The 13,928-nt window shown below is 45.9% G+C and overlaps 1 protein-coding gene across 2 annotated transcripts in view; it reads right to left on the minus strand.

The window, feature by feature from the left end:
* Positions 1-373: 373 nt before the first annotated feature.
* Positions 374-13,928, minus strand: part of bach2b (BTB and CNC homology 1, basic leucine zipper transcription factor 2b) — an 80,477-nt gene continuing 66,922 nt past the window's right edge. For both annotated transcript variants that reach the window (XM_070849545.1, XM_070849544.1), the window contains exons 3-5: positions 10,135-11,640; positions 2,264-2,470; positions 374-913 (exon numbers count right to left, since the gene is read on the minus strand). In XM_070849545.1, the coding sequence (XP_070705646.1) occupies positions 431-913; positions 2,264-2,470; positions 10,135-11,640 (2,196 nt within the window). In that variant the 3' untranslated portion in view covers positions 374-430. The remainder of the gene's footprint in view (positions 914-2,263; positions 2,471-10,134; positions 11,641-13,928) is intronic.

Raw genomic sequence — 13,928 nt, forward strand, 5'->3', positions numbered from 1 at the left:
AAAGGCAGGAACAGAGATAACTGTTGGTACACCGAGAGACGAAGAGAGCTGCTGTTTAGGTCCAATGAGGTTCAACTTTCAGTTGTGATGTGTGATGCGCGAAGAACTGAGTCTTCGCTGTAGAGGTTGCTGCCGGGGCGAGTATAGCACCATTGTAAGGGTTTGGTGAGAAGTTCCCACTCTGTCATGGTAAGAGGAGAATACCTGGAGAACAGTATTGCTGCTGTTAAGACAACTTTAGTGTCAACCGTTCAAAAAAAAAAAAAAAAAAAAAAAAAACGCACAAAGAGACATAAATACAAACAAAGCTTGTTTTTCAGTGAACACTGGCGGAGGCTGACCGTCTCAACAACCCCGAGAGAGGGTTTGTCAGAAGAGTAAAATTAAATAATAAAAAAAACATCAAAAACAACAACACAAAGAACCACCACTACATAGTACAGTCCTTCCTTGGTTGCTCGTCAGTTGTACATTTGTCAGTCATTTCCTGGCAAAAATCGACCGTCACCGTCTGGTTGGACAGCCCCGACTTTGTGCACAAGCCGGCGTCTTGGCCGTCCGTGTCTCCGTCCGCCCCGTTCCTGACGGCCGAGTCGGGCTCACTCTCCGAGGGCCCGGGCGACCCGTGGAAGCTGGGCTCCGGCGTGGCCGAGCCCGAGTGGGCGGTGAGGTCGATGCTGGTGGCGGTGGCGGGGCTGGGGGCGGGCTTGGGTTCGTGGGCGGCGTTGTTGCCGGCAGTGGAGTTGGCGGGCCGCAGCACGGGGCAGTAGTGGTGTAAAGACTGGACCTGCTCGGGGCTCAGCTGCACGTCCCTGCACACCTCCTGCGACAGGCAGGAGAAGTTCTCCCACAGCTCCCCCATGCACGCCTTCAGCTGGTTCCTCTCCGTCAGCAGCTTCTCCTTCTCACATACCTGCCCACACACACACACACACACACACACACACACAATATGACTTACTTTTAAGGTGCACTTTGTAAGTCAGAGTCAGAGTCAGCAAAAAGAAAACTGAAATGCTGCTCTGTCCCTGGTTGGATAGCTTACTTGTCTTTAATGTACAATGTGAGAGTTCTTCTTTGGTAATAACAAGTAAACAAGCTGATGGAGGAGAGGAATCTCTGATACTGTTGCACTTCCTACTTAGTACCAACAGAGGTAGACAAAACCAATCTTCTTAAAGGATAGGTTCACAATTTTTCAAGTCCGTCTCAAAACAATGATCAAGTACCCAAGTGAACATTAGAACAGGTTTGTCTCGCTGCGATCATTCCCCCCGGTTACACTTGGCCATTTAAAGATCTGCTCTGATGATGTTCCAGCGGAAGTGATCAAAAAGGGCACCTGAGGTTAGCCTTAGCAGTCTGAGTTAGACAAGTGGATATCTTTTTTTTTTTTTACAGATTACTATGAGAGAACCCATTTAGATGCATGGAAGGATTATGAGACAAATGGGGGCCCTGGGCACAGATATGTAAAAGCCCCCCCCCCCCATTCCTCCTACACGGAAGTAAGACACCAAGAGTGACAGATGGTGTTTTGTGTCTCTTTCAGTAATATTTTGCAGCTTAGAGATGTTGACCTCTTGGGCCCCTGGGCCTGTGTCTGGTGGGGCCGTTTAGTAATCTACTCACATTCAGATGTTCGTATCCACCCATGGCTGTTGTTTTAAGGATGGAAAATATGTGAATTGATCCTTTAACTCATACACCGTACTGAAATCTCATGTTATTATTAAACTGTCCGCTGTATTATGAGGAACTGATTCTCACATCATCACACGCTCTGTCGCTGCACACTGCTGGAGCTGGCCGCTCTGCGAGTCTTACTCATGAAAGGCCCTTTACGATAAAAGTTATTTATTATTATTGCTTCCACGGGACTCTAACAGACTGCTGTAACATTTCCCGAGGCGGAAGCAACGAATTACAGACCTGCAGTTTTGAAAAAACAAAAACAAAAACAGTTGCTAGACAGTTGCCTGCAGATTGAACCTTCGCCAGCCCACTCACTGCTTCACACACTCAGCATGGCACCCAGAGGGCACTCTGATGGTGTGAAAGTGCTGATAGAAAGGAGCTGCTCTAAACAACGCAAGCCCATCTGACAGCAAGGATTCCACCACATCATCATTTCCCGTGCTTTGTTCAGGTGGGAGTTCGGGTAATTACCTATACCTGATGACAAGGCGCCTTATGGAGAAAGGAGAGTCTCAGGCTGAGGACGGTTGGGTGCCGTTAGCGCCGGTGGAAACGGCTGACTCACCAGTTTTCTGATCTCACACTCCAGGTTCATGATGCAGTCGAGCTTCCTTTTGCGGCAGCGCTGCGCCGCGATGCGGTTCTTGCTCCGCCGCCTCACGTCGTGGATGAACTCGAGCTGTTCCGAGGTCAGTTTGTGCATTTTCACCAACATTTGGAAATCGTTCCGTGGAAGATTTGTGATTTGATCTACAGGGAAAGGCAGCTTCACCTGGGAAAGAGAGAAAAGATGTCATTGACTGATAATTATTATTAAAAAATACTAATATCTTTCTTTTGTGTGTGTCTAAAGTGTGTCACTGGAGTAATTATAGACTTTTGAACTTTCTTTCTGTCTCTATTTCTATTTGTCTCATATGGTCTATGGCTGAATGTACCTGGTACGTAGAAAAGAATTCATCAGTGTTATCATTGTGCATAGCTGCTGTTGGACAGCTACTACATTTGACCACAAGATGGCAAAAGAACCCTGCTCCACACGCCTGGCAGAGCAAGCCTTGGTGAGCACTCAGCTCTCCCCGCCTCATATTTAACATGTAGCGCATTCTCAAGTGGAGGGGGAAAAGGTGATGCAAGAAAAGAGTCCCTCTCCATCTGTCCCGTCGCACCTGGAAAGGTGCCAGTATGACAGATTGAGGGGGCAGTGACTTTGTCAACCTGATCCAAATCAGTGTCAGGTGATTTCTGGGGGCATGAATATCTGCACCACAAGCTAGGAGCAGCCTTCACAAGCCGCAGAACAAAAGAATTAGTGGAATAAATACAGCAGTGTGAAGAAAAGCGTTTGTGGTGTGTCTTCACTGATGCTAAAAACATATTCAGGTTGTAGCTATATGTTTATTTTCCATTTCTCAGCTTGGAGAGCAACAATAAGTCAGCCTCCTTCCCTCAGGTGATGGCAAACCTTATGATAAGCACATCATAGGCAGATCCACCCCAGCGGTATCTGCGTGCACCAGGGAGCCAGAGCTTTAGGCAGCGAGAAAAGCGGTGAAGGCGTAACAAAGAGCCAGAGGAAGACAGCCGGAGAGCTTGGCAGAGATGAGAGGAGCTACGGCTCTCTTTCCCCCTCTCCCTCCCCGTGGCTGCCTCTGCAGAGTGCAGGAAGAACAAAGTCAAACAAAGGAGATGATGCGACTCCAGACTCCCACCGTACCTGGCTGCCTGAGCGGGGGGCCAGAAGCTCCCCGGAGACCCTCAGCCGCTCAGATGACTGCAGGCACAGGCTGCAGCAGAGCTCTGTTTTTTCCACCAGCGGTACACGGTGGCGGCCGAGGTGTCACCTGGTGTAAGCGCCGCTCAGGGGGAATAAAGCGAGGTCCCCACTCATGACAGAATTGAAATTACTCCTCACCAAAGAGCAAATCTAGATGTCAATCTATCCCTGAGAGAGAAAATGGTTTGAGTTTCCTCATTAGAAGAGCAGCCCCTCTCTCGGTCGCCAGGAGACCTATTTTTCATCTCAGCTCGACATCTGCATGCAGACACATGAATAAATAATGGCCCGAGCTTTCAAGGCCACACTCGGCTCTCGCTACTTTGCCAGGGCATGACAACTCCAGCCTCAAAAGAGACGCGGGGAGAGCGATAAAACATCAGTACTGGCTGCCAGCTTCATCTAAAGCAAAGGAAGAAGACGACTCTCTTTGCGATTAGATAGCAGGCGCAGATAGCTGGTGTGCCATAGTGTACGGTGATTACAGGAGTATGACTGTTCCTACCACAGGATCTGATGGGATCTTTGACCAAACCAGGCTAGAATAACAAGGGGGAAGGAGACACTGTGACCTTGTGATGGTTTCTTTCTCCCCCTCATCCAGCAGCCAGTGGTACACAGGGGACGGCTAAATTTAGCTGCTCCTCCATGAGCACCAGCAATGCTTGGGATGACGGAGTACGCTTCAATAGTGGTCATAAATTCACACCCAACTCTTCTGGATTTACATTTCTCTCTCCGTTCTCTTCGTTTCCTCCTCCCTACCCTCAGTCACCCACTTTTCTCTGGGTCATTATGCTGCAAATGGGGTACAGAGCGAAAAAGTAGGGCTCATCTGTTATGAGGACCAGCGCTGTGCTGCGCCTCAGCCCTGACAATGTGCACTCTTAAAAAATAATGTTTTAAAATTCACAATCAGGCTCAAAATGCCATTTATAAGTGGAAACATTCAGTCAAAGGGATGAGCTGATCATTTTCACCTGGTGAAGGCTATTTCTTTAACCCTTTCATGCATGAATGAAGTGTTTTTATTCATCTTTAGGCATGAAAAACAAGATTTGAACCCATATTTTATAAAGATATATTTACATGTCCAGTAGTTGAAATATAGCTAGCGATGCATGATGTACAATTCTACAATATTTTTCTGACCTGCAAGGGTTTCTTTTTCTAGAAGGTTTGAACAGAAGAAAATGAGCAACTTGGTATTTTCTGGTCTGTCGGCCATCTTGGTTTCACTCTTTTTTTTTCCACTTCCAATGGCTTCCCCCTGGGTAGCAGTCAGTGTATGAGATGATGCAGTAGCTTCCACTGTAGAGGCTGATGTACAACTATGCCATCAAAACTCATGCATATACAAGAAAACAGCTTTTTGAATAGCTGCACACTGCAGTGACCTCTATGCATGAAAGGGTTAAATATGTGTTCTGGATTATTACAGCATTTTATATGATATTATTTTACATTTTATATTTTTTATATTATGTTGGGAGGTGTATTGGGTACAGGTCTTGCCACGTTATTGTAAAATGATGAATCCATCCATCCATTGTAACTTGTTTTGAATTGTAGATGCGAGGGCTGATTAAGTAGGTTATTTTTGCAGTGTGTGTGAGACGGGGTAGAGGGCGGCCTGCAGCAGGTGGAGACCTGAGATGAGCTGTGGCGGGGTGGGTCGGCTCGAAGGATGACCCAGGCAGGGGGGAGGGGGTGGGGGGGGGGTGTCACTGTGCTCTGTGCTCACCTACACTCTCTCAAATCTCCGGGACTTTCAACACCTCCGGCAGTTTGCTGTAAAAGCTGAAGCCATTCTCTAAAATGACTGACACCTCTGGTCCAGCTTCCGTGTAATACTTGTCCCTTATCTAATCCAAAGTAAAAATGAGATCATATCTTGTCAGGTGGGATTCAGAATTAGGCACATTTGTGTTTCATGTTATCTCTGTAATTAACCCTGTTACATCCCACATGCTTGTTAATGAGATTATAAGGCAGCATCACACACACGCGCGTGTCCCGAGTCAGATCTTGATGGAGATAACGTTGAGAGGATCAGTAGTAACTGTTCTGCTCCAGGAAGTAATAAACAACACTTTTCACATGTATAAATGACTGTTGTTTCCTCACTGAATGATCTAATCATGAATAATATCAACCTGCACTGGGTTCATAAAAACACTTCTTTTCACAGCATTCTGTGTCATGTAGTCGTTTCCATTGAAAAAAAATCCTCTGATGCTTTTTACTTTAGTGGCAGCAGCATCCACTGTAGTTGGTTTGAAATAAGCACAAACAGAAATGGGTTGTTAAGAAAAATGTGTCAGAACAAAAAAAAAAAACAAAACAACGCTACCAAGTTGTTTCTGGGAATTTGCGTAAAATCGACCACAGCACTGGGCACCGAGGTGCAACGACACAGCCAGAGTCAACACGACAGGAATCTCACAGATCGCCACTGTAAGGTAGCTGGATGCTAAACGTCTCAGTGCTTCCTCAGAGCTCAGGTCTATCAAATGAATAATAAAGTTGTTTGTGTGGCCCAGCTGGCCCCCGAGGGCTCCTGTACTGTTGCTGTAACTCAATGGTAGCAGCATCCCGGGGATCTCGACTTCATCCTGATCACACACCTTTCTCTTTTCTGGCAGGGAGGGAGGACAAAAATACATCCTCTGTTTGGGTCTCTATATTTGTCCCATTTCACTCAGTGTATTGCTGCTTGTACTCGAGGGACACTTTGGGGGGGGGGGTAATGAAGAGGCTCTGTATCTCATTACCTTGTTATTACATTTTTTACACATGCATCGAGCCAGATAAATATAGATTTCAAAGTAAAATGCTTATGTAAACATGCTCTCCCTCTGCACACTTGTAGGCTACAAAATAAAACTCCCTGCAATACCAGAAGTAAATTCTTCATTAGCATTACTAATAAGTCTCTGTCCACTACATAATATCGAATATACTTCATTTCCAAAGACCATTTCTTTCCCAGCTAACGCTGATAGATGTATGAATGGTAAATCAGACTTAGACCACAGCCACATTATATCTAGACTAGAGTAAAGGTTGTCTGGCGTTGTGCAAGGGTGGCAATACCGTTAACAAGGATTGTGCGCTTCCTGTCACACGGCCATTCTAGTTAGTGTTTTTCGCCTGATTAACACAGAAACCAAATAAACAATGTGCTGATATATCAGGACTACTTCCTCATTCCTCCCACTCGCTCTGAGATCAATATCTGCAACACGGCAGCGGCCAGACGATATGCCAGAATGAACTCGACGCCTACACGGCAAACAGGAGCTGTAGATCTCTGAAGAGACAGAGAGACAGACTGAGGTACAAATGGTCCTGTGTAGAGAGGCATGGCACGCTCCCAGCTCAGCTACTGGCGGTTGCAGTGGCAGTTGTGGCAGTGCACAATATTAGCTGCTGCCTTTGTGACTGCACACTCCGATCTCCTCGCTGACTGGAGACCTCTCTTGTGGTTTGCTAGCCACTGCAAAAGAGCTGAAATCAAGGTCAAGACTTTTTTTCTGAAAAAGCAGTTCAGTTACACAACAATGTGCACTAACCTGACAGTTAGTCACACCATCACTAAGGTCGGGTATATTTTACCTTGTAAAAAAATACTTCTCATCAAAATATATTAAAGTACAACAATACATGGCCAATTGAAGTACTCTTCTTTTATTTTCCCCTATACAACGTCTCATAAAATGAAATGAAAAATGAAAAATTCCTTAAAAAAAAGGTTATACCACACCAAACTGGTTATACCACACCAAATAAGGGCGTAGCAGTGGATTCAGTGCATTTTATTATTCATCAATTTAACTTGTCATTCTTTTTTCCACTTCACCCATCAGTGTAGAAGCAAACAACAAAATCAAAGCAACATCTCCAATCGTTTGGAACTTTTATTTCCAATTACCCTACTGCTGCGCTGTCACAACTAAATCTCACAACAGTGTCTTTCTCTGTCTCATCTTAAGCAAATCATTATCTTATTTGAGTTATTATCTTAAAAGAGTAAATCAATATGAGAAATGATCCTTTCCAGTTTGAGTCTTGAGAAAAGTTAAGAGCTGACTTTGTTTACTGAAACAGAGTTCTGATATTGTGCAGGATCATTCATAAGCCAATCAAGTCTTTTTTTGGATCTAACTGTTATCTCATAAACTGATTCTTTCAGGCCAATAAAGATCAGTGCTGTGACAGAAAAAAATGCTGAATCTATAAGAAAGCTTTACATTTGTGAGTGAAGAAAACTCTCCGAAGTTGCTTTGTCTCTGTTTTAAGGTGACTCTAGGCTGTCCGCTGTATGAACCTGCTGATAGTAGATGGCTCATGTGAAGTTAACAGCCCATAACCGCAGAGCAGGAGCTACCCCAAGACCTCACGTGACTCTGGCTACCTTCAATGACGGGCGTTTGGTCAGACTGGCCTGGACTCTAACAACTTCCTTCCTCATCTGGATTCATTGTGTCCAGTCCACAGTCCGTGGCTGCAGCTATTTTTACCAAAGCTGCCATTTGCTTCTCAGCGAGGCGAGGCCAGCCCTCTGTCTCTCTCTCTCTCTCTGTTTGTTTGTGTGGCTGAATTACAGAGAGGGGCTGAAAGGAAAAAGAGTGGCTCAGGAAGCATGAGGTAGCATTTCTTTGCCGCATAAAGGCCAAAGGGGAGTAACCTAACACTGAGCCTCATTTTGAAACTACCTCTCTGTGACCTCCATCATAACGTTAATGGAATAAGCTGTACGGCTGGCAGGTCTGGGAAACACTCATTCATGAAAACTCTTATCAACAGACTGCGATAGTGATTGGAAAGCTGGCAGATAACCCTATGTAACAGGTTCAACAAAGGACACTGTGTGGAGTAATGGAGCGCCTACAATGGCTGACACATACGTATATAAACATCATCATACCCACACAACCAAATGACAAAGGGAACTGAAATGTCTCCTAGTCATTTTTTGGGCTGCTCTCCCAGTTGATAGCTCAGCGCTGTAAATAAATCCCACATCATTTACAGCGGCACATTCAACAGGCCCGTCAAAGGCCCATAAATCTGATGGCGATGGGTGTTGTTGTGCCATGCCATGAAAGTAATAATTACATATTACTGCTGAGCCTCTTTATCTTGCAAGGCCTGCTTGTGCAGTGGAACTGAATTCTTTCCATGAAAAAAGCACAATCCTGTCAAGTAGCTCCAACCCTTGCAACACACTGACTTGCTCTGTGAATCTGATCACCATGGCAACGCACCCTGCACTCTCTCCCTCCCTTTCTGCTCCCTATGTGCGCTTAGAGTGTCCCTCTTATCATAAAAAAAATGAAAATAAATTAAAAATCAAAAATAATTCTGCAAACATCACTGAATGGAATATCACATCGGTCGATGGCCTGCTGGCAACACTGAGCCTCCCGAGGTGAAGAGGTTGTGAGTAACAACAAACATATGATGTCACAGCCTAGAGAAAGACATATGACAGTGCTGGTGTCATTTGAAAACACCAGAACCTGCTGTAGTGGTGTATGATTTATTCTAGGAGCGTTTCAAATCCCAACCTGGGAAATGAAAATAAGCACATAACCCAGGCAGCTAACAGCTTTTGTGAGACATTTTGGAGACCTGACACCAACAGTATGTGCTTGAGAAGCAGATGCAGAATTTTAATCATTAAAGTGAGTAAACAACGGTGCTACAAGGACACAGAGCTATTGACTTTATTGTCTTTCACCCCCCCCCTCAGGAGGGGAATCTGCTCATTTCGACATTATTACACCTGCACCGCGGTCCATCTGTGAATAAGAGGGTCCCTCACTGATCTTTACTCGGTAAACAACAACAGTCGTCTAGTCTGCAGCTTGGAGAACGTCTGCCCAGGTGGATTAGGGGAGGATGATTAGAGGATTGGCTATTCATCCCTGTCAGCACTGTTGAGCTGTGCTGCAGTCCTATCATGAGACCAAGCTGAACCCACTCACATTCAGCTCACTGCAAGTGCTGCTCCATTATAGCTCTATGGTCATAGCACATAGCTGCTTTAATGTATTGGTTGTAATCACTTTACAATGTACCACGGTGTACCTTCGCTGTGGCTGACTATCACAGCTACTTGTCCATAGGTCAGGAATGTCAGAGGTCAGCTAGGCTATACTAAGAATTTGCATATGCATCTTTACAGGTGGAATATACATACTAGTCCTCAATGGCAGGGAGACAGATAGAGCCAGAAGGAATCACTTCAGAGGGCAGTATACCTTGGGAGAATCCTGACCCTTCAACCGCCTGCAATGCTTCTCTAACACAGACTATCCCCAGCTAAGATGATCAACCAGTCACAGTCTTAAAAACAGGGCCACAGTCTCCTGCACTGAGACTATCCTAGTGCATTTAAGCTCACATATTCAGACTTGTTACACAGATCTCCAGCAGCGCATAAAGCAGATTAATAATATCAAAGCACATCTGTGCCCTTTGGTAGTGCTGTAAATCTTGTACTGAACACTCCTGCTTCTATTACATGATGATTTAATGACTGTTAAATGCAGACCTGGGGAGCAGGCCACTGCAATATAATTAGCCATGGTAGAACTGAGAGTGATGGCTTCGTTGTGTGTTACATGTGTAAGACAATGCTTTACACTCACCTCTGGCCCTCGCTCCTGTACACTGTCTCCCTCTGAGAAGGAGCCCGACTCATCGCTGGAGTTGATGCCGTAGGACTGCTCACATTTGATCTTGGGCCGCACTTGGTTAAAAAGGGCGTCCCCACCCGCACTTTGCTCCTGCTGGTCCACATTGAGGCAACGTGCCATGTTGGAGCATGGCGAGGAGGAGAACTCAAACTGGGGCAGGCTGCAGGGAGAGCCTCCGCTGCCATCCTCCGCATATGAGTACGAAGAGCAGGAGCTGGAAGTCCTGGTGCGTGTCTCACAAGGCGGAGAGCGTGGGCACACTTTGATTGGCACTGGGCAGCTGGTATTGGGCCGTGGGCGGCACAGGATTGGGGGCTCAGAGGAGGTGGTGCTGGGAGAATAGGTCTGGGAGGTGGGGAGGGACTGGCTGGCTCCAGCCCACACGCTCTTTGGCATGTGCTCAGTGAGCTCCATCTCCAAAGAGTTCCCACCAGGGTAGGAATGCGCTGGGGTTCCCAGACGGTTGCAGGCCCCTGAGGAAAATATGACACTACGGCGGTCTAGCTCAACTTCCTGTTTGCAGACCCCATCACAGGAAGCGGACTTGAGGGACAACCCTGGAGAGAAACCGTCCTCGTCCTTTGGGGATGTAACAGACAGATCCAGCTCCCCAGTGAAAGGCCTGAAGTCTTTTTTATGTTCTCCCTGAGAGTTTCCCTTGTCCTGGGGGCAGACAAGTCTGTTGGTGAATAGCTGCTGTGATGTGTTGGGCAGACTTGGGAGGTCCGCCCCTTTCTTAAAGAAGGCTCGGAGGCAGGAAGGGGACTTGGTTCTCTTGGTTCTTTCCACAGATATGGGGTTATCCATCTCCATGGCTGTCACACTGTCCTTTTCCCTGACATCCTGATCGTCCTCTGACAGGCACAAAGAAATGGCCTCTTCCTCTGCCTGTGGTTCAACTTTGATCTGTGCCAAAGGCAGCCTGCCCTGACCCAGCACTGCCCCACTAACGCTGCTCTCCTTTAATGTGCTTGGAAAACCTGAGGTACTGGTGTGTGAAGAGGTGTCATTATTGTGCTTGTTGCAAGCCCACTGGTATTTCCTGTACTTGGGGCATCGTGGCAGGTCTGATGCTCCGTGCCGATCAAAGTCCAGCCGACCATCCATGAAGTTACTGGGCATAGCCATTGCTAGCCGATCATCGTCAGGGTGTCGAAAGGAGGTGAGGGCATCAGCAAACCGCCGTGTCCTGGGGGAGGTTGGCCTTTCCACCTCTGACTGCATGCTATCATCCTCTGAGTTGTTCGCCTCCGTCTCTGCTGCCACCTTGTGGCAGCGCAGCAAGCCGTCCTCTTCACTGCGCAGCTGAGCTTCCAGGAAGCGAAAGCACGAGTCCTCGAGGTTATGCATGCGCAGGAATTCGGCACAGCGGATGACCTCCTGGATGTTTTCTCTGCTGAGTAACAGCTTAGCAGTGTAGGCAAACTGCAACAATGGGGCGAATCCCCTGGCAGTGACCTGCAAAAAACAGGGAAATTGCCAGCATTACCATCAGCACAGCCATTGTTCAGAGCACTTGGAGTGTGGTGAGACAACCCGACAGCTCCAACAACCATAAACAAACACTGTAAAGTACCGCTTAATCTTTTTATCGGGTCAGCACTGAACATTCTATACAGTGGTAAATAAGAACTGGTGCTCTGGGGATGTTGGCAGGCTGCGTGTCCAGCCTCATGCTCATAATAACAACCTGTGGGACATTCCAGCAGTCCACCACTGTCTGCTTTGTGGTCATATCATTGGTTTGCCTACACCCGCTCCTGTCTTCACAAAACCCTTACTTGAAGTAACATGTCTAAGCACAAGTGCTACTTTATTTTCATTCAGTTTCACATATTCAGTGTTGGCAGCGGAAATCTATATAGAAGTGCTGAGAGCTCACTGATGGAGGACCAAATTCTGACTTGTTCAGTGGATTATACGAAAAGCCAGGTTATATGATCTAAACCTTTTTTGATATCTTACATGAGAAAAACTTTTTTTCTTTTCAAAAAAGGAAGCAAGAGTTCCTTAGAGTTAAGCATTGTTGAAACACAAGCAGCCTTTGATTCCTGCTTTTGGCACCTGATGGCAAACTGCTGGTGCTATGAACAAAATATTGAGATTTGATACTCAGTCCCTGTTATACCTGGGAACTGCACTGTAAGCGCTCCGATCAGAGCACAGCCTCACTTTCTGTGTCCTGCATCCTCAGGTCAAGTGCCTGTAAAGCCTAATGGTTTGTAAGACTACGGCTTATCCCCATTGTGGCCATGTGGCGCGGGATGATAGAGGGAAGCCTTCCATTTAGACTTAATGCCAGATAATTAGGTAAACTCCTGAGCCTGCAGAAGTCCAGGCCGCCCTCTGCTGCTGTTGTCACTGAGCACACACATGAGAGAAAGGAGCCAGAGGAGCCGGCTTTAATGCGAGGCTTGTCTGCTGTTTGGAAATCAGCGTGAGGTTCACACTAGGTTGTGTTCATCACTTTACTCAGGTTCTGCCACCCAATCCCCGCAGCTTTATCCTGGTTCATTCAAATGATCGTTCTGTGCTCAGAGAATGCAATCAAACCGCACACAGAGAAAAGGTGCTTTCACAAACACAATTACAATGGGTTTGCTTTGAATCTTGGATGGCATTGTTCGCTCTACAAAGCACCTTTTCAGAGCCTGAATGATGTTAAGTCTTTCTTACAAGACCTAACAGAGGCTCACAAATGTAGGGGATGAGCAGCACAATGTGGTTTTAATGAGCCCACTGTTTACTGATTGTTTTGCTGCCTTTGTCGAAGGGGAAAGAGAAGATGTATTACCCTAGGTGGAACAGTATCCACTGTGTGGGTGCCGCAGCAGCTTCCAGAGGTCTAGCACTCTCTGCCAGACATCCCACTTGTAAAACTGGATTTTCCCTCCTAAGCAATCAGGCTTCAAAAACCACAGAATTTGCTGTGTGGATTTTCCACGTGGAAAAACAACTAAGCAGTATGCATGAGGAAACAAAAATATGCCACTAAAAATAGCTTGAGGTCATCTAAGAATGTATTAAATCATCATTCAGGAAGATGAATAAACATGTGCATTAGGTTGCTGTTTTTTTTTCTTTTTTTCAAACCTAATAGAGCCAATACTTGACCTCTTCCTTCCCAAAAAAAAAATCTGTATGAAATTAGAGATAATAAATGCTTGTGGCTCAGAGCTCAAGAACACAATGGAAGATGTGTCTGTGCCAATTTGAATGGAACATGACCCCAAAATACAGAGGCGGATTATGTGATTAAAGAACAGATATGAGGATTAGAGCTTTAAATAGTAAAACACACAACTTGTCTTTCGGCTAAACTCAATGATCTGCAAGATTATGTGTCAGAACAACTGTACTGAACTGATTCTGTATTCTAACAGTGGTCGGATGATGCTAGCTGCAATCAACTTGAGCCGACACTGAAGTTCATACCGCACTCGTTTATGACGGTCTTTATACAGCACACACATTGTCCGTGCGACGTCGACCCTCCCTTCCCCGACAATATAAGTAACACAACTTAAATTGTATTTTTAATTATTTAGTTGTAACTGTTTTATTAATTCTATCTGTCATCTATAAATTCTATTTCCAAGTATTAAGGTCAAAATGCTGTTTCAGACCTTTTCAAATGTTAGCCACGCTGCCAGGAATAACATGTTGGCGGGGAGATGAAGAAATCTGAATCTTTTAACCGAATCCTATGTAGTTCCTCACTTTTAATATATTCATTGGCCTAAGTG

Source organism: Pempheris klunzingeri, chromosome 18 (assembly GCF_042242105.1).
Source record: "Pempheris klunzingeri isolate RE-2024b chromosome 18, fPemKlu1.hap1, whole genome shotgun sequence".
Lineage (NCBI taxonomy): Eukaryota > Metazoa > Chordata > Actinopteri > Acropomatiformes > Pempheridae > Pempheris > Pempheris klunzingeri.